This window comes from Castor canadensis, chromosome 9, assembly GCF_047511655.1.
Source record: "Castor canadensis chromosome 9, mCasCan1.hap1v2, whole genome shotgun sequence".
Taxonomy (NCBI): domain Eukaryota; kingdom Metazoa; phylum Chordata; class Mammalia; order Rodentia; family Castoridae; genus Castor; species Castor canadensis.
Genome location: NC_133394.1, coordinates 98,891,995 through 98,913,472, shown reverse-complemented (window position 1 = coordinate 98,913,472; position 21,478 = coordinate 98,891,995). Strand labels below are relative to the sequence as shown.

At 32.4% G+C, this 21,478-nt stretch overlaps 1 protein-coding gene across 3 annotated transcripts in view; it reads right to left on the bottom strand.

The window, feature by feature from the left end:
* Positions 1-21,478, bottom strand: part of LOC109702104 (UDP-glucuronosyltransferase 2A2) — a 111,343-nt gene that overhangs the window by 76,596 nt on the left and 13,269 nt on the right. Inside the window, exon 1 of one of the 3 annotated variants that reach the window (XM_074042067.1) lies at positions 6,695-7,459. The exons of the other annotated variants lie outside the window; for them this stretch is intronic. Within the exon in view, the coding sequence (XP_073898168.1) occupies positions 6,695-7,415 (721 nt within the window). The 5' untranslated portion in view covers positions 7,416-7,459. Of the gene's footprint in view, positions 1-6,694; positions 7,460-21,478 lie in introns of those variants that run through there. 3 annotated transcript variants of the gene reach the window in all.

Below are 21,478 nucleotides of genomic sequence, written 5' to 3'. Positions count from 1 at the left end.
TTTACAAATTATTCATTATAATGAATGAGACTACACAATTTTGATGCATTGAACATGATTTAAGATAAAACTACAATGCCTATGTACAAAAAAAGGCAGTTTTAACTTAAAATGTACATTTTAAATTGAAAACATTGTGTGTAAATGATTGATGTTTAGAATTATAAATTCATATTAAAACCCATAATAGAAAAGTTAATAGAGCTAACACACTTATTGACTGGAAGATCAAAATTAATGATGCTCCTTCTCCCAATTCAATTCATAAGATTCACTGTAAATCTTATTAAACTCTCAAATCACAAGATTCATATAACTTAACAATTTCTGTAGAACTTTATATATATTTCTGAAATCTATATTAAAAAGCAGACAGCCCAAAGTAGTCAAGATATTGTAGACAGATACGAAAGAGGAGGATATTATTCAACCAGTATCAAGAACTAATACAAAAACTGCTTGATAATGAATAGAAGTGACACCAGTGTGATAAAAAAAAAAACTTCTGAGTGACAAAGCAATCATTGCAGTAATGTAAGGAGCCATCAATAAATAAGGTAGGACAATTCACTGGAAATATCAGGTGAAAGAAATGATAGGTGAAAGATTGAGAAGGTTGAAGTCAGGGAAGAAGAAAGAGAAAAAAACAGAATAATAGAAAAGTAAAAAGAAAAGAAATTAACACCAGCCTACAGAATATACACAAAAAATATTAAGTAGATTAAAATCTTCAAAGTAAAAAAAAATACTATAATTTACTTGAAAACAATAAAGAAGAAAATATTTTTTAACTTCATAGTAGGAAAGGATTTTCTTGAAGGCATAAAGAAAATGTTATAATGGAAATGCTTAATTTGTTTGCCTCTGTTAAATTTCAGACCAACAAGTCATCATCTGATAAAAAAATCATCATAAGTAAATACATCATAAACTGTAGAAAGATAATTGTAACACATAAAACTAACAGATGTATTTAGAATAAAGAATTTTCTTAAGCATTTCCTTAGTATTTTTTCAAATTTATCATATAAAACACAACATATTAGACAAAATGGATGAGAAACACGAGTAAAATATTTGCTTATAATTAAATAGAAATACCCCATAATAATCTGAAAAGTTACACAACATCTAATGTTCAAGGAGATACAATTGTTTCAGAAGATACAATTTCAGAGCAATTAGACAGAAGGAACTTTAAAAAATCATTTCCTTGTGGGTTTCTGAAATAGAACAAAGTGATAACTTTGTAAATATGCCAAAAGTTATTGAATTGCACATTTAAAGTGAATTAATTTTATGTAAGTAGATGTATCTTAATACATGTGCTGATAAAAGTATTTTAATAATCTGAGTAAGTATGTGGAATAATGGTAAACTAATACTCCCTGCTCATAGAAGTATAAACCCATAGCATATCTTTTTAAATGAGTCTGAAATTATTTAGTGGTTAAAAAACATATAGTTTATATGCTATTGATATTGCTGCTTTTATACAACAAGAGACATATGCCAGAATACTCACAGGATTATACAAAAAGCTGTTAACAGCCAATTGTCAATTGATAAAATGTCTTGGCATAGTTATCTAATGGAACACTATCATAGAGCTTTTAGAAAAATGCAAATCCATGGCTGAAAGTGATGGCTCATGTTTGTGATCCCAGCTACTTGCTTGCTAAAGAAAGTTCAGTTGGCTCACCATTCAAAGCCAACCCAGGAAAAAAGTTAGCAAGATCCCATATGAACAAATAAAGCTGTGGTGTAGTGTGTGGTGGCATGAGCCTGTAATCCCAGCTATGTGGGAAGCAAAAGTAGGACTGCGGTACGTACTGTCCCTGAAACAAAAGGCATTATCTCAAAAATAATGAAGGCAGGTTGCATACTGGGGCTCATGCCTATAATCCTAACTACATGGGAGATAGAGATCAGAGGATCACAGTTCAAGGCCACCCAGGCAAAAAGCTTGCAACAGTACATTTCAACCCATATAGCTGGGTGGGGTGGCAGACACCTGTCATCCCAGCTAACAGGAGAAGTGTAAAAAGATGGATCATAGTCCAGGCAGGTCTGGGAGACATTATTTATAAAACACATGAAGCAAAACGGGCTGGCACCATGGCCACGTGGTAGAGGGCCTGCCTAGCAAAAGTGAGGCCCTGAATTCAAACCTCAGTACCACACACACACACACACACACACACATACACAAAATAAATGGAAACATGTAATTATATCTTTACACTAGTGTTACTCATAAGAAGCAAGTCTATGCAAGTATATGTAGGCAATTCACAAAACTAAACAATTAAATATTAGGGGAATGACATAGACATGGCAGATCTATAAAATTTTGCATGACAATGTTACAACTCTCCAGCATTGCAGTTTCCCAAGAAAAGACTGTTTCTAAGATATGGACAGCATTCTGGCTCTTAACTTTGTTACAAGCCATGTAGGAGTCATTTGGTTTATTTCTTTTAACTATATGCTAATATTTTATGTATTTCTATGTATAATAATTTCTATAACCTGAAAGTACATGTATAATATTCTTAAAATATAGAAAATATTAAGAGTGCATAAATTAAATTTTATTTTTCAAATGATGAACTGAAAACTTATTTCCAATACATTGTACAGAACTAAGGCTAAATTGCCTACAATTTAAGAAAACTACAGAAACATAAATAGCCTGATACAAAATGGAATTTAACTGCGTCCCAAATTCAGGAAAGGTCTGAGGATAAAAGCTGATTCAACAATTTTAGGATGTGTCTTGGCTGCAAGTCATGCCCAAAGAGTTAATGCAACACTCTTGTGATAGCAAACTTGACACAACCCAAGTACCTCTCAACACTAGACTACTTCAGTGATTCTTACATGTATTCAAATGAATATTATTATGTCCATTTAAAGAATGACACAGATTTTTAAAATTTGTGAAAGATCTTCAAATTGATATCAGGTTAAAAAAAAAGAAATGGAAATAAACATCAACTGATTAAAAAAATTTCTAGTTAGTAAAAAGACACATCTACATTTCAATGTTTATTAATGTCCAGATAAGATATTGATGTAAAGTTAATACTGCTTACTGGGAAGAAATGAGAAGCCAACTATATTTATTATATGTAATTTTACTCCATTTGAATTTTAGCCATTTTATGGTTTTTATTAATATCTACAGTGAAATGACACTAATGGTTCATTGCATTTCCTAATAAATAAAAAATAAGAAAAAAATGAGTAGTAAAAATCAGATTATAGCAGAAGGAAAAACCTACTAAAGATGACAGAGGATTTGCCATGTCTTTTAAGGATTACATTTAATCTACAGAATTTATACATACAGCATCCCATACATTTTCTCTGTTTAAACATGATAAGACAAATGTCCTCATAAGTTATTGATTGCTTTATTGTTTTGAACTAGGGAAGCTCCCTGCTAATTTTCAGAATACAAAGAAATTACAGACTTATTTTAGCATAGACAAAGATGTAGATATATCGGTTTTCTAAATTTATTATTGGGTGATAACCTTAACACTTTGTGGAAGGCCAAAGAACAGATGATAAAACAAATCTTAGCTTTCCTTTTACTTAATCTTTTCACATCTTCTTGCTTGCTGGCTACTACACAAATAAGGGAATTGATCATTAAATTGGTAGCCACAGATATTTACTAGGGCATTATTCAGCTCAGGAAAATTAACTAAAAAATAGAAAAGATATTTGAAGTTTCCAAGGCAGGTTTTATATTAATCTTATAATATTCCACCATCTGAAAAGTAAAAACTGAATTCCTATTTGCTAGTGATAGAGTTTATATGTACATATTAGTTGGTATGGTGTGAAGAGGAAGAAAAGAAATCTCTAATATCCAACTCAATGTGTAATAAAGAAAAACTATTCTTTGTCTGAATTTATTTATACCAAAAAAAAAAAAAACCCACACTCTTGAAATCTGAAGTCATACTCGATAAAGCAAAAGGAAAATAATCTGTAAATTTTCTACTTTTTATGTGTACTCCCTGTCACTGATGGCGATAATTTTCTTTATGTGATGCAACAGCTTAACACTTTTTAGATATGCAAAATTAGGCTCAGAATTGCCTTTGGAGTAGAGGCTTTAAAGAAAGCAAATGCTTTACACTGGACAATAATGTGGAAAACATTTATTTTGCAAAGGAACTCAAGTAAATTTGGAAGAGGATACCTCAATCGGAACAAAAGCAAAAGATCACTGTACAATATATATTTGTTACAAGATGATATATATATATATATATACACATATATATATGTTATATAATTTTAAATGAAACAGTACATAATGTTTTATTTTAAATTAGTTTTTGTTTTGGCTTTGATGCGATCTACCATATTTCATAATTTATGATCTAAACATCCTCTTCAATATCTGCATATTAGTTAGCAATGAAATTCCTTGTAGAAATAATCATATTTTCACAGTCTTTCAAAAGAGTCAGATTAGAAAAAAAAAGAGTCAGATTAGGCAGGTGAAAAAGATAAATATTTAGAAACCAGAGACAACATGAAAATGGGGAAGAAAAGCAGCAAACATATGATTTTAAGCATGCAATGAATCATAGGAGTCAAGGGTCAAAGTTGGGGATAATCCAGCAATTAACCAGTATGACTGGCTTATTGAGAAATTAAAAGTCTACTCCACCTTTTCATCAAAGGAAAAATAACAGCAAATTTTTGCTATCAAAGCAGAATCCCAGCTACAGAAAAATGTACGTCACTCTTAGTGCACACTGTGCTTAGTGGAACAGGATTCTCCTCATTATTATCTTATGATAACATTTCTATTTCTGCATGCTGTCAACTTGTGTGCCCCAAGGAGACTTCATTCATAACCCTGTGTGCCAAAGATTCACAATGGTATGTTTATAGTACTGTTTCCTCCACTGGTCTCTGAGGGATAATTGAGGCCAAGATCCAGTCTTACGTACCTTAAATACAAAGAGCCTATCACCATGGCACACTCTAAAATAGTATTTAGTGATGTGAAAATATTCCCTATGAAGTTAATGAAATACAAACTCAAAGTCATATCTGAACATGAGGGTTTTAAATGGAGCTCCTTTAACATTACTTCTAGATAAAAATGTTTCTATTAGAAAATAGGTTTTATGGAAGGAATTGTTTTTCCCAAAGACTGAAATAGTAAACCCTGACTTCATTTGTAGATGGAGCTTTAGAGTGATAAAGGTTAAGTGAATTCAAGGGTAAGGCCCCAATCCAATACACTGGTGCCCTCTGAAAGTAGGGAGAGCAGAAAGGATGAACTTTTGCAGAGAAAAGCAAAATGAAGTACCAGAAGATAGCTATCTGCAAGACCGGGAGAAAAGCCCCAATGGAAACCAGCACTAGCAACCCTTGATGCTGGATTTCTGATATCCAGAACCAGGAGAAATCCATTTTTAAACATCACTTAGTGACTTTTTTTTTGGCAGTACTAGGGCTTGAACTCAGGGCCTTCACCTGGAGCCACTCCACCAGCCCTATTTTTGTGAACGATTTTTCAAGATAGGGTCTCATGAACTTTTGCCTGGGTTGGCTTCAAACCTGGATCCTCCTGATCCCTGCCTTCTGAGTAACTAGGATTACAGGCATAAGCCACCAGCACCCAGCTCACTTAGCGACTTTTTAATGTGATCTTTGTAGAAGCCATAGCAAATTTACACTGAGAGTTAAATTAGCTAATGATTCTTAAATACCCTATATGACCTTTGTTTGGTAGTTTATGTTGCTCCATAGCACTTGAATTGGAATCCTGCTTGAATGTGACAAATTCAGATGAAAACGCTGCTTATCAAATTCACAAAGCAAAATCCATCATTCATTAGAAAAAAAATACACACAAATTAAAGTAGGTAAAAAAAGTTGTATCAGTGAAGGACAAAATTTACTGTCTTTTATCCTCTCAAGAAATAAACTCTTGAGTTTTATATTTAAGTTTTCAGGTTTCTGAATTATGATTCCTGAAGCATACAGCATCCTAGGAAACTTCACTATGACCACCTATCATGAAACAGTTCTCATAGGATGTAGTGAACTTTCATTTCTTACTTAAGAAAAACATATAAATGACAGACACCTGGGTCTGACTAGAGAAGTCTATAAAAGTCAGTATAATTACTAAAGACTCTCAAGAATTTGTGGTGCAAAATTCAGATAGGTAAATTATCTATTACCTTCAATCCCATTCTTAAAACAGCTATGTTTCAGAATATAACTGGCTTAAATCAGGGAGTTTTTGTTCAATTATTCCAAAAATCATATTATTTACCAATAACAGAATAAATATCCTACAAAAGGAAACCAATGAAATGGAAGTATTTTCAATACTGTATAAGACAAAAAAATCTTCTTTTTAAGTAATATTTTGTGGGTAGTTTGTTTTTGATTTAAAAACAGTTACTATGCTTTTACATGATTAGCACAATAGTTTGTACATTACAAAGAAAAACTATTCATGGCCAAAACGATTCTTGCCTTACCTCTCCAATTAGTTACTAGTAAACAATTAATTGATATCATTTGTAGAATTTTAGAAGGAAATCAACATCTTGAAACTGTATTCCTCTCATTTTTATCTAGACTTGTCTTTAGCTTCCTATCTTTTAATAACCTTATTAACATGAAAAGCACATTCTCTTACCTAATACTTCACTGTAGAACTGATCCCAAAACTTAAAGTCATATAGCTGGAGGAAAAACTCAAAGAAAAGTGTAAGCATTATATTTTTCACTCTTTCCATAAAGGTCATTCTGTCTGTTAGTCCTCCCATGGCCACAGGCACATAGGAAGGTGGAATTGGAAGTTGCCCACAGTATTTTTCTACAGTGCTGCCCATGGAGAACCTCAGCGTGTTCACAAAAGGAACCTGAAGCAACTCAGCCACCAGCTCTCCACAGGGAGCCACAGGGTCTATAACCATCACATCATACTTAGATTCATGTAGCTTCTTCATGAGTGACTCATTGTAGACTGCATTCCTACAGAGAAGTGCAAATTTTTCAGCAGCTTTAAGAAGGAATCTTTGCATTTCGCTTGCTGATTGCCAGAGTGGCAATTTTGGCATGACATTCACAGCTACTTCTAAAAACTCATTTACTACATTTATAGCAGTCTCTCTGTCATATGGCACATGGATCACCTCAAAGTTCAGTACAGAAGGTTTGTTGTAGTCCACTAGGAAATACTGAGAAGAAGTCAAAACTGTCACCTCGTGTCCTCTTTCTGTGAGCTCTTCAAGAATAGTTTTTAGGTTGAGCCAATGACTCATTTCACAGGGCCATACCAGGACCTTGCCACACAATCCACAGCCAGCCCAGCAGAGCTGTAGCAGAAGAATTTCCAAAGCCCACTTCCTCACCATTATGGCAGCTCCACACACTAGTGCTCTGCAGAGATCGAATGTTTGAAGTAGCGATTTAGATATTACAAAAGTCAAAGATTAACTTCTTAAGTTAAGAAAGGCCTGAGAGAACTTTGTCAATGTTGCTGACTAGACATATCATCTACATGGTATTTGTTCAGATTCAAGACACTTAATATTTGAGCAATTGATTCTAACATCCTAAAATTTTTATTTTCAATATAGACAAAAATGTTGATATTTTAAATAAAAACTCATTTAAATAAGTCTAATAAATAGTAAGGTATATCTTAACAAAAATGATGTTTGATTATTTGGATATGCGTAAAGACATAGGTATTACATTAAAATTGGTTACAAGCTAGTATGTACCTGGAAAATTATAAGGTGAAGCTCTTCTAGGAAGGTAGGAGGGGGATGAAGGAGAATGATGGAGGCAGTGAATTCAACTACGATATATTTGAGATATTATAAGAACTTTTGTAAATGTCGCAATATAACCCCAGCACAACAATGAAATCATAAAAAAAAGGATAGCTAGTAAAGATGAATAGAAGAACAAAAGATAAAGATGATGACGTGGAATATATAGTCATTTGAGTAGACAGTTATCAGTTCTGTATGTGTGGAACACAGGTGGCAAATAAATTTTGTGAAAGGAATATATTAGTCAAAATAGAGGTTTTGGAGAACCCCAAATAATAAATTTTGAGCTGAACTTTAATCTCTATGCAGATTTGTCAGGGAGAGTATAATCTTGGTTTGTGCAAAGAAAGCACTAAATTAGGGTTCTTATAAATTCTGAGAAGTAAAAGGTGACCAGCATGTAAAAATAAAAGTCTCACTTGATAGCTTGAGGAACTAGAGTATGATAATGATTCTAGAAAGGTCAAGAAACACAAACTCAGGATAACTATGAGAACGTTTTTAATCTGTGGTAGATGAGTTTATTATTAGCCATGCTTGTGAATATAAGTACTGGGCCTGTGAATGCCTGAATCTTAGGAGACAGGTAAAAATTAGAAATAATAGATTTTGTTTCTGGTCATCCATACATACTTCATTGTAAGTACAATTTCCCTTTAAACACATTACAGCTTCATATCTTTGAAAAACAATGTTTAGCATTCAGTATATGTCAGTTTTTTTACTATTCCTAGGGCATAAAAACAAGTACGATAATGTTCCAATTCAAAATTAGTTCACATATTATTGCACAAATCAATTCAGTTAAGCAACACTTATTCTATAAAAATAAGGGAGGTGGGTCTTAGAAAACAGGAGATGTAAAGCCTCTGCAGAGATTCAATATTTTCTGTATTAAAGTAGCAATTTAGATATGGCAAAAGTCAAATATTAACTTTTAGAGTTAAGATAGGGCATAAGAAGAGAGAACTTTATCAATTTTGCTGACTAGATGTATCACCTCTATTACATTTGTTCAGATTAGAAATATTTGAGCAACTGAGTCTAGCATTCTAAAAATTCTTTTTTAAAAACGGCAAAAATGTTGGTATTTTTTAATTAGCAATTTCCAAATACAAAAGAAGAACTCATTTAAATAAGTCCAATAAATAGTATGGACTATTGATGATTGATCAACTAAAATTGATGATTATTTCAGTATGTGTAAAGACATAGGTCTTGCTTTAAAATTCGTTACAAAGTAGTATGTAGTTGTCACATTATAAGATGAATGGAGGAATACTAAATATTGTTAAAAGTTTACACTCATTGATAGCATCTAAAAATTCTGAAAATTTTCTGGAATGGGAGCAACCTTTAAGCCATTTTGCTTAAGATAGCTACTCAAGATGAATGGAAGAACAAAAAGAATGATGATGTGAAAAGAATAGTCTCTTGAGTAGACAGTTATCATTTCAGTTTGTGTGGAACACATGGTAGCACAGAAACTTTGTGAAAGAAAAATCTTACTCTAAATAGAGGTTTTGGAGAGCCCCAAATGTTAAATTCTGTGCAAATACGTTAGGAAGAGTATAATCTTTGTGTAATGAAAGCATATGCTTAAGGTTCTTAAGAACAAGAAGTGTGATATGATCAACTTTTAAAAATAAAAAAGATCAATTTATACTTTGAGGAACTGGAGTTGATATTGACTGTAGCAAAGCTGTTTGCTAAATGGATAAAAAGCAGGATGAAGATTAAGATTTTTGACCTGTGGTACATGAGTTAATTATTAACTATGTCTGTGTATTGGGTCTATGAATGCTTAAATCTTAGGAGAGAGATAAAATTTAGACATCACAGATGTTGTTTCCAGTGATCCAATCCATTCATACTTCAATGCAAGTACAACTTCCCTCTAAATACAATACAGCTTCATACCTTTAACAAACAATGTTTAGCATTCAGTATATGTCAGTTTTTGTACTATTCCCAGGGCATAAAGAACAATATTGTTCTAATTCAAAATTAGTTCACATATTATTTTACAAATCAAGTCAGTTAACCCACACTTACTCTACAAACTTGAGGGAAATGGGTCTTAGAAGGCAGGAAGAGCAAAGTCCATGGGGAATTTTCTTTGCTGAGCAAGAGAATGATGAAACAATACTTAAAACTGAGTACTTAACAATGAAAATTTCAACAAATTGAAAGTGCTATTTGAAAATAAAGAGAATAGTGATATATACACATTCTATGCAGGATGATATAAGCTATATCAAGTGTTACATTCAGCAATAACATTTAGTAAAAGAGGCAAATTACTGAAATTTCAAATTTCTTGAGAGCTTTTGTTTTGCTAAAAAGAAGACTCAGAACAGAATTAAAAAATTCAAAAGTAAAACATCAGAGATTAGAGAATTGTATTGGTTTGCATAAGTACAATTTGCATAATTTCTCAATGTAGCTGATTTAAGGCTGTCCAAAAAATTAGCCTCTCAGGAACAGGAAAAAAGCAATAAATAGAAATAAATGGAAACAGCACTAAAGAGAATGTAACAGTGTCTTGGAAAAAGTGCTCAAAAAATATTAATGTTGTAATCTTAGAGGATAAATTCATTTTATGCAGGACGATTAACCAAGAAGAAATAAAGAAAAAAATTTAAAAATTATACATAATATGACACATGTCATGATATGCTATAAAATATTTTAAACAAAGTCAGAGCAATTATACATGATGTGCTGGAAATTTTAGAAATTGGCATCCAAATATAAGTGTTTTTAGAAAAATATCTAAATATTTTGTTTTCTGAGGAAACTAACATCTAGCTCTTGTCATGTAATAAGATTCATCCATTTAAATAAACATAAAATTATAGTCAAATTTTCTTTTAGGAAAAACTAAAATATTTAAAAATTTGGATAAAATACAAAACTGCTCTTGTAACATTTAGTTTGGATGTGGCAAGAAAATAAAAATCAACATACCGCCCCAAAAAGGTAAAAACTGAAATTCTGAAGTACAGGTTTTCTCCCAAACATGAACTATTCCATCAAAGTCTCCACGGTGCATTGCAGGCGTGGGGAGGTATGGCAATTGAGGCTTGCCCCAAACCCCCTACTCCGTACATTCACATAACGCTGAACTCACAAGGTCTACGCTCACTTTTAAAACGAATTCTAACACACGGGAATTTACTGCAAGGAGAATTGTCTTTCTTGACTTCACACTATGTGGATGAACAGTATCTTGTTTGAGAATTATTAACAGATGAACTTGTGTGAGCCTTCAGTTCAAATACAAGACAAAAGAGAATTTTTGGAGAAACTGCAACGCTATCGCAAAAGGTTTCGCAAGTATAAAATTGGAAAGAAAACAATTCTGTTCACCATGAAAGGGTCATCAGAATCAAAAGCAAGAGACTATAAATACTAACAATGATTTAAAATATTACCATCTTTTGAAAAGAAACAAAAGCATTTAGCATGTTATGTTTAATTACCTGAAAGCAAGACCTAAACATATGAACATGGAACAAATTTCCTATCAACCAAATTGAAATCTAGCAACTAAAATTTCAACAAATGAAAATTACAAAGCAATGGACAAAGAATAGGTTGGACTCTGCTTGATAAATAGTGACCAGGAACAGAACAGAAATTTGAAGTTCTTATTTAAAATTAAGTTTAGGATGGGATTAGAAATATGATTGAATTTTTAAGCAATATGGACAATTGACTCTCTCAGATGCCTCAGAATCTGATTGTGGGTTTTGCCTACTTGGACCCTGCTAGATCTACTCTTTTTTCACAAGTACAAGTTTACTTGTGGAACTAGACTATACAAGTAAATTCTACACATATTTTCTTTTAATCCACCCTAATAATTATTCTTAGTTTTTAATAAGTAATTTGAGATACCAAAATGGTTGCAAATAAAATATAGTTGTTTATTATATGTCCTTTAGTGTTTATTACTTTTGTGTTTCCCTAATAGTGAATTTGTTTTTCTATTATTTCTTCTACATTCATTAATTAGAATTTTACTGTAATGGATTGCAAAAATCTGTACAAACATATGATTAGTAGGATTTTTATATTCTCAAGTTTTCTCTAAACAAGACTCTTATGAGTTATGAAGGTGAAAATAGGGGAAAACCAAACAGACAACACTTTAATTAAGTAATCAAATTTAATGTCACTAATAATAACCTATCTAAATATACTTCCTGATAGACCATTGTGAGTTGGAAAAAATGTCGCTTCTGTAGCATTTTTACAAAAACTCATAATCTTAATCAAATGATGAGGAAATAGCAAAACAACACAAATTGAGTAATTTTTCTGAAAACATCATTGCCCAGTACTCTTCACAAATTAAAGTGAAAGAAAGGTTGTAAGAACCATCACAAATTAGAAATACTAGAGATTAAACAAATAATTCTGTAAGGGAAACTGGTTAGTATAATGAATAGAAAAAAGATATCAGAAGCATAATTGACAAAATAAGATTTCCTAGTTGTATTTGTTTATTTTGGCTACATACCTGCTAATACTAAAGGGGGTCTTTGTAAAAATCTTCTCTGTTTCTTCTATATTAATTAGAATAAAGAATTTTTGCCTATTCAATTGTTTATAGTATTTATACAGTATGAACTCATATAAATTTATTTCATTTTATGTATTCTATTCAATTATCATTATTTATTTTGTTGCTCAAGATTTCCCAAATTTATTTTTCACATTGCTCCTTTGTCCTTTTCCATGGCCCTGAACATTTTTATCACTTTTTAGTTACCTATACCACAAGATGGTTCACAGTCTACTTTTGCTTTGACTCTCTAAGCCTTGAAATCACTACTTCTCCAAGGAATATTGCTTCATTTTATTAAGAAATTGCATGTAAACCAAATGTTCATCCTAGAAATGCTCTTTCTCACTGGCGTTTTAGTCCTCTTCAATGGACAAATCTTGGAACTATACCAGCATAGCCTAACATACATGTAAACACACCTATTCTCTCTTTGTGTCTTAAAATATATTCTTTAATGTGAGAAACTACGTATAAGTTACACAGTGTGATCAATCAATAAACACATGAAATAATTTCAGAATTAATAGCCTATGTGCCTATAAAATACAAATTCAGTACCTAGAGTTATGATATTTTTCATAAACATTCTCTCAGAACAACATTGAGACAGTGATTGAACACCTTTGCACAGATAGTACTAGATGCATATCATTTTGTGTGTGTGTATTAACACAATTCCAAATAATACATCTCACTATTCCTTTACAGGTTAGAGGTAAAGAAAAAAAGCAGCATCATTAAGGGAATACAATCTTATCAGCAGAATAAAGGGGAGGTATATTTAAGGCCCATAATTACTCATAAGTTCAGAGTATATATCTCTATCTAAATATGAACAAAATGAAATCAATAGTGATAAACAACAAAATATCAGGAGCACAGTAATATTAATGCAGAGGTGGAAGGAGAACTTACAGGAAATTTGTAAAAGTGATATACCAATATTAGCAAGTTAAAAGAAAAAGGTGAGAAAAAATAATTAAATACCATTAATATGGCCAGGCATGGTGGCTCAAGTCTGGACTCCAAGCTGCTGTGAAAGGAAGATAGGGGACGATCTTGCAGTTCAAGGTAAAAAGCTGATGAGTTCCCATCTCAACCAATGGCTGGGTGAGGTGGCTAATGCCCATCCCAGCTATGGAGGAAAGCATTTACAGGAGCATCATCATCCTGCCCAGCCTAGGCATACAGTGATACCCATCTCACAAAATAACCAAAACAAAAACTGTCAGTGGAATTTCATTCAAGACGGAAACTGTGATTAAGTAAACTTTTACAACAATGCTTCTGAAATGCATTTGAAAAAAATAAATGAGCAAAACAGTAAAGGTGAAACACAAGAATGTCTTCAAATGACAAATTCTCTTTAATATTAAACTGGAGAAACATGTAGCTCAATCAGATGTTTGAATCCTATGTGTATAAATATTACGTATTCATGAATAAAAATGGAAAAATGAGACATGTTGAAACTATTCCAGGAAGAAGGGAAGGGAGAGATAAGAAAGCATGATGGAGAGGGTGAATTCAACTATGATATATTCTAAGAACTTTTGTAATTGTCACAATGTACCCCCAGTACAAGAATAACATAATAAAAAAGATATTTGAATTCCATTAAGCAGTAATACTTATTATAATGTGGTATTGGTGCCAACAAACCACTATTAAATGGAATTGACTAGAAAACCACAAAGAAACATTTGCGTCAAATGTTTACACATGTTATCGATACAGAAAAGAATCCAATAAGGTGAACTGTAAAAAATTGTTAGTATATGAAAATAAATGTAGCCAGTTCCTTACTTTATAAAAACAACTCTAGAGGTGTTATGGATATAAATATCCTTTTACAACATTTACTAGGACATATACATGAATTTTACTGATTTGGGAATTTTGAAGGATTTTAAAAATAATAGATTGCAAATGCATACAAAATCATAAATTTTCTTATATTTTATTTGAACCAGGCATGATGATGCATGCTTCTATTCTAGCTCTCAGGATGCTTAGGCAAGAGAATCATGAGTTTCAGGCCAGCTTAAATTACATAATGAGATCCTGTCTCAAAAAAATGGTAAATGTAAAATAGTCAAAATAATACCTACCAATACCAAAATGAATGGATAATGTATATCCATTTTAATAACATAACTTAGGAGATCTAAGTATGGCAAATTTTGAAGAGCTGTATGTCAAAGGAATTTTATAATCTATTTGGTATGCATATCATTTTAAGCAATTTAGGAGATAGCACTCTTTTCTAAAGTAGACAGTCAAAATGTTCTCTAAACTAGTCATTCATCTATCAGGTGAATACTAAAGAATGACTCCAAAAATTGAACATGGGTTACATGGAAAACAATCACGTAATGTGGAAGTGAATTATTAATAAATATAAAAACTGAAAACAGCTTGGATGCTATTAAAGAAGTAGAAGTAAACAACTGTGTATTATGCATACAATGGACATCATATAGCAATGAAACTACATGAATTTCCAGCACATGTAAGCAAATGCACAGATCTTTGTCACATTGTACACATAGACATCTAATAACTGCGCACGTTCTAAAAATGAAAATCACTAGGCTGAAATGTAGTTCACTGTACAGCAGTTCCCAAGCATGAGTAAGGCTCTGGATGCAGTCCCCAATACCACAAAAATCAAAAATAGAAATAAAAATGAAAATTATCAATGCAAAATGTAATGTAGTGGTACTGTGGGATGGAGTAATGTGAAGCAGCTATGAGAGAAGCCTAGATTATTTGTAAGTTATAAGTGAAGTCTTAGTTCATATTGGTATGCTCTTAGAAAATAAACTTAAAGAAATAAACCAAAAAAATCACATTGTCATGTTTAGCCAGAAATGGTGTCAAAGACAATTGATGATCCATTTCTGCACACCAAAGTTGATAAAAATGAATGAATGTTATCATCAAGAAGAGTAAGTGTTATATAAAGCCTGAAGTCTGAGAAGTAATGAAATAAAATGCAGAATAGAAAAATCTCAGTAAATACCTGAAACAATGATGATTGTGTTTTGTGACATGAAGCACACGTGCTTTTCAATTTTGATCAACAATATTATGTATATTAATATGGTAAACTTAAAAGCTCATTATAATGTTGAATATGCACATATAAGCATTATAACTATAAAAATATATGTATTATACATACGTATGCTCATAGACTATATATTTTTTACAAATTCTGTAGGCTATTCTGCAATAGGAAGAATATACATAACAATAACATACTGTATATTTCAAAAAGCTAGCATAAAAGAGTTTGAATTTTGTTATCATAAAGAAATGGCAAATGCTTAAGGAGACTTGTATACACTGAACGTGATTTAAACACAATGTATACACACACTGAAACATCACATGGAACCTCATAAAAATCAGCAATGTATATATTTTAAGTCTCAGTTAAAATTTAGGTTAAAAATATAAATTAAAATGAATACAGATCTCTAATATATACTATATATAACATATATTATTATCATATTATTACTAATTTGGGAACAAGCACTGCTAAAGAAAAATAAGTACAAATTTATGATTAACTCTGAAACCAAAACTTTCTAGAAAAGACGACAAAAAAACAATAGAAATTTCTCTGTAAAATATTTTTCCCTTAATTTTGAATATGCAGGTTCAGGAAAGCTTCAAAATACAGTATGGACAGTATTTTATCTGAATTTATTTCTGAGACCAAAATATGTCTTCAAGTGGACATTAAAAACTATACTTAAACATTAGGTAGCTCAAATCCAGCCTAATGAGATAGAACTTTTAGGAGGTTTTAATCATGTATACATTTGTCTTTCTCTCTGTTTTTAAAGAGAATTTACCAATAGTTGGCCATAATGTAATTTCTCCTCTAAAACTGTAGAGATTGCCTTAGAGGGACCACATGCAACAGAATCCTTAAGGAGTTTCTTTCTCCCCAGATGCGCCACAGGGCATCATCATTCCCTGTAATTCTCCATTCTGCCCCCTTTTGTTACAGTTTTATCCTGATTGTGCTAAAATCTATAGTGTTTATGTTTTTAGGCTCTACTCTAAAATCCTAAAAATTGATGTGAATATTAATACACTTTATCTTTAGGGGTTATAAAATGAAGCCTGAGTTAAGTAACTCATTGACAAACGTGTTAGTGCAATATGTGAATGTAGATCCATTATGTAGATCTCCAAAGTCTACATAATTTACTTCATTAAAAGCATTAAAGAGATCACTGCTGTTTGTTTTAGTAGTAACTGAAGCCCTATCTCTTCTTTTTTAAAAAAAGAAAAGTCAATGAACTGCCATATTGAGACAGAGAACATTGGTTTTCTTTCTCAGAATAGAAAACTTCTGTTATACGTTTGCTAAAGGGAATTATCGGGACAGTATTCTCTATATTCTCTATATTTATAGAATAGAGACATCTTATAACAGATCCCATGCAAGTCAGTGATATTGTTTAGGAAATACTGATAGCTCTGCCACTAACTCATGTGTTCTTAAATAATGTTTATGCTACAGCACTTAATATTTTGTTAGTATATATTACTTGTGCAAAGGGTTGCATATGGTGTACTTTGAATATATTCACCCCTTCTATTACTCTTTAATATTCCCTCTCTGTTCCCTCCCTGTTTTACAATTTTAATGGATTTCATATATTTTCCTACTTGCATATAATGTACTTTGATCATATTTACTGCACGTTAACATTTCCTCCCCCCTCCTCTTCCCCACTGCTTTCCTCCAAACAGTTCACAGCTTACAATCATATGTGTGTTTGTAGGCAGACACATATCACATGAATATGTATAACCATATATATAAATACATATAAATAATGTACATATATCATCCTACATAATGTACCTTTGAAACTATGCATTTGTTTCTCAAAATAAACACTTTTCTTTGTACAATGCCAAACAACTTTTCCAATTTCTTTTCAGTCAGCATACTCTGGGACAATAATCACGGCATTGAAAGAAATTCATGTAAAAACTTGATACAAAAAATTCTACACTCAGTATTCCATGAATGAAAATGATTTCATGTCTCTTATAAGGTAGTTTAAAGAATTGAATTGGCTGTAGGATATATGTTAAATGCATATGATGGACCCAGGCACTTAGAAGGTGCTCGATATGTAGTAAAATGAGACTTGAGTTATTTACGGAGGAAGATGCCAATTTTGAAGGCATGAATGTGTTTGAAGTCATGAGTAAAAATGTTCTAAGGAAACAGAGAGCTAAATCCAGGCATTTTGGGCAGACGCCTGTAATCCCAGCATTCATAAGGGTCAGGCATAAGGATTGTGAATTTGAGATAAACATGGGCAACATAGTGAAATTGTAAAGAAATATGAAAAAAAAGATAAGACAAAGAAAAGAAATAGAGAGATTTAAATAAGATGAAGGACCATTACCGCAAATTAGTCAGATTTTTGTGTTTCCCAACTTGACAAGCAAGGAGCGTATGGATATGGGCATTGCCAGTTGTCCGCTAATTAGTTCTCCCAGCTGATCGTATTGAAATTATCAGATACAGGGAAACCAAAAGGCGGAGAACCCCCTCCCCCCAGCATGTTTGGGGGGTTGCATACTACTAACACAGATTTCCAATGTTTCATAACAAACTACCCAGATCCTTACTGTTTTAAAACAACTTTTTATTAAGTTTGCGAGGCTACTCACAATTCTGATTTAGGCTAGACAGAGCCTAGTTCCCATCTTTAAGAGTCCATACCTTCGATCTATCTGTTTCTAACTAAGCAGAAAATAGATTTAATCACAACCACTAAATTCCCAGAGCAAGAAAAGTAAACTCAATATTTTAAATGTCTGCCTGTAACAGATTCACCAATGTCACCTTGGCCAAGGCAACATAAATAACCTAGCCCAGAATCAGTGGGAGACATAATTATAAGCAGGCAAACATATAGGAAAGCAGAAAAATTCAGAATAAACAATGACTACAAATATAGCAATGTAAAGAAAGACGACATAAAGAAGACATAAAGCTCTTTTCCAAAACTCTTGGAATATATATTTGACATTTTAAATGAAGTAGGTAACATTGTATGTGCTATCTGTGGATCTTTTACCTATCTCTATACTATTTTATTCTATTAGAATTCTATTCCTATGTGATCCTAAAATTAATTCTATCTAATTCTAATCCTAATGGTAATTCTACTCTTTCTTGGGTTTTGAACTCAGAGCATCAAGCTTCATCCATGCCCCCAGTCCTTTTTTGCTTCAGTTTTGTTTCAGGAAAGGTCTACATTTTTTGCTCTGACAGACCTCAGACTGTGCCTCTCTAAAGGAGCTGGGATTGCAGGTATGAGCCACTGCACATTAACTTATTTCATTCTATTGTATTGTACTGCATTGGGTATTGTATTGTATTGTATTGCATTGCATTGCATTCCACTCTTCTATTCTATTCTATTCCATTCTACCCAACCTTAACCAAAGTTGACACAATTAGAAATAGTACATTTCTAAATTTTAGGAATAGAAACTATGACAGATTCGGCTGCAATGAATGAATGCACCAACCCAGAAATTTTTTATAGAATAATTTGCCAAACCTAAAAAAATCAGTATATAGCAATGATAGAACAGTCAGATAGCCATGAATGAGCAGTACAGAGGACAGGTCAAATGCTATCCCCACATCTATAACATTTCAAATAACAGGTACACTAGACTGGCAATTAATGAAAAAAAACCCTATAAGAACCTCATCTTAATTTGAAACCAAGCATGTGCATATTTAATATAAAAGCTGCAAATGACCTCTATTTGATTTCCCACAAGTGGTATCTGGATTTTTTTTCTCTGCAGAAAGCTTGTTTTATTATTCATATAAAAAGTGGATACACAGAAGTACAGCTATGTTGTGAAATCATATTTCTTATGGTTTGCTGATGTAGATAAAGTAGATAAGAAGAAAAAGGAAAACTATTAAATTTGTGCCTCTGCTAGGACATGAGTATTAACCCTTTACTTTAAATAGTATTCAGAAAATACTAAAATATTAGCATTTTCTGGTCCCACCTGTATAATCAGAGCAAGCAGTATTTATTGAGCATCCTGTGGTTGTCTCATTATACACATCAGTCCTAACTGATGTCCCAGTGTCTAATATCCATAAGAGACAAACGATATCATAGCAGACAAACCAAAATTTGGACCATTTGATTATGAAAATTGCTATAATGACTGACTCACATAGATGTGTTGTTCAACAATACTGCTATGAATATTCAGCAAATATTTTCATGTCTCTCTCTTGCATAAGTAATGTCAGACCTACTATTCATTGTTTTACTGCATCTGGCACTATGACAATACAAATACCCCAGAAATATCCTTGATGACCATGTGTGTTTACCACTTTTTGGTCTAAAAGTGGGGGAATAATTCACCATACATGTGCCTGACCTCATTTTCTCCACTGCACAGGCATGTGCCTTCCCATACCTGGATGACATGTGCACACGCTCTGGCTTGTTCAGTTCAAGTTAAGGATGGGCCCAAGAGTTTGTGCCAACAGATTCTATCTCCCCACCCCTTTTCTTAACAAAGGACTTAGAGTGTGCAGCTTAGGACAGTGAGATTCTTCTCTCTGAATGGCCTGCTTTGAGTTTGCAGGTATACTTTAACCTTTACTAAAAGCCTCTTTCTTTTCACAATAGAATCCTCTTTCTTTGCTGTGCTCTTCTCTGCCTGCTGGGTTTTCTTTCTATCAGAACAGGTGGGACACACTGTACATTAGGAAATAAAGCTATTTGGGGTCACTGGCACTGTTCCCCTAACTTGTAAAGAGATTTAAAGTTTTGGTTTTTGTCAATACTATACTCTTATTATCTTGCCTAACCAAATATTCAGTTTTATTACAAAGGTAAAAACTGAATTCATATATATTTATGACACTACTACAAAGGTAAAAACTGAATCCATATATTTTTATGACACCTATGTAACTGTGATGTTGATTGTTGCTGGCTCCTTTGTTATACAAACACTTAAGCCTTCTAGAATGACAAGCTTAGACAAAAAGTTTACCAAACTGGTGCTCTTTAAATTAACATTGTTAATGATGAAACTTTTTGTACGTTTGTGTGCATATGTTCCTAACTATGAGAAGTAGAACTTATGGTGCTGATAAATGCTGCTAATCATAATTTTTATTTTAAAATCATGTGTTTAATGGAGATAACTAGATTATTCTTTCAGTTACTATACTGTTTTACAATATTTTAACCTCAGTTATATTGTCTTTTTTCATTGTGATTTTGATCCTTTCTAAAGCATTTACAATCAAACTTATGAGGGATGAGTCTAGAAAGTACTCATTTATCAATTGTGTCAGCATTTTAAATATTTGCTTTTCTTGATTTTATTTGTATTTTCTTTGTAAAACACTGTAATTGCTGCCTGTTGACATTCTGAAGAAGTACAACTTCTAACAATAACAATCTGAGCAGCTGATACTAGGACATATCCTATAAGACAGACAGAATTAAGCTTAAGTACAGATAGCAGGTAATACCACCCTAACAGCCCCTCCTTCTAAACTTCTTAGTTGTTTAAATTTTAACAAAAAGGATCTTATTGACACTCATTCCAACCTGTGGAGTCTATCACTTCCCCCTGACATGAATCAGATCAAACTATCTGGGAAAAAGCTATTCCCAGTGATGAGGGACTTTCATTAAGCCAGATGCCAAATCACAAAATGGTTATTTGATAGGTATCTTCAGAAAAAAAAAGTATTCAGAGACAAATAGTTCTGAGACAACCATTCAGACAACAGGGAAAGTTGTCAGAACCCAAATGGAGTCATTGCGAGAATCTTTCAAAAAGTAACAAAACCCAAGAGGCTTTTAAAGAAGTGATCCTATGCGTGGCTACTGAACACTAAACACCTTGCAGGCACCTCTAACAGAAGTCAAACTTATTTTTAGACCAAGGCCTTATATTTAAGTAGTGATAAAAATGACTATTTCTACTAGGTTCAAACATATAT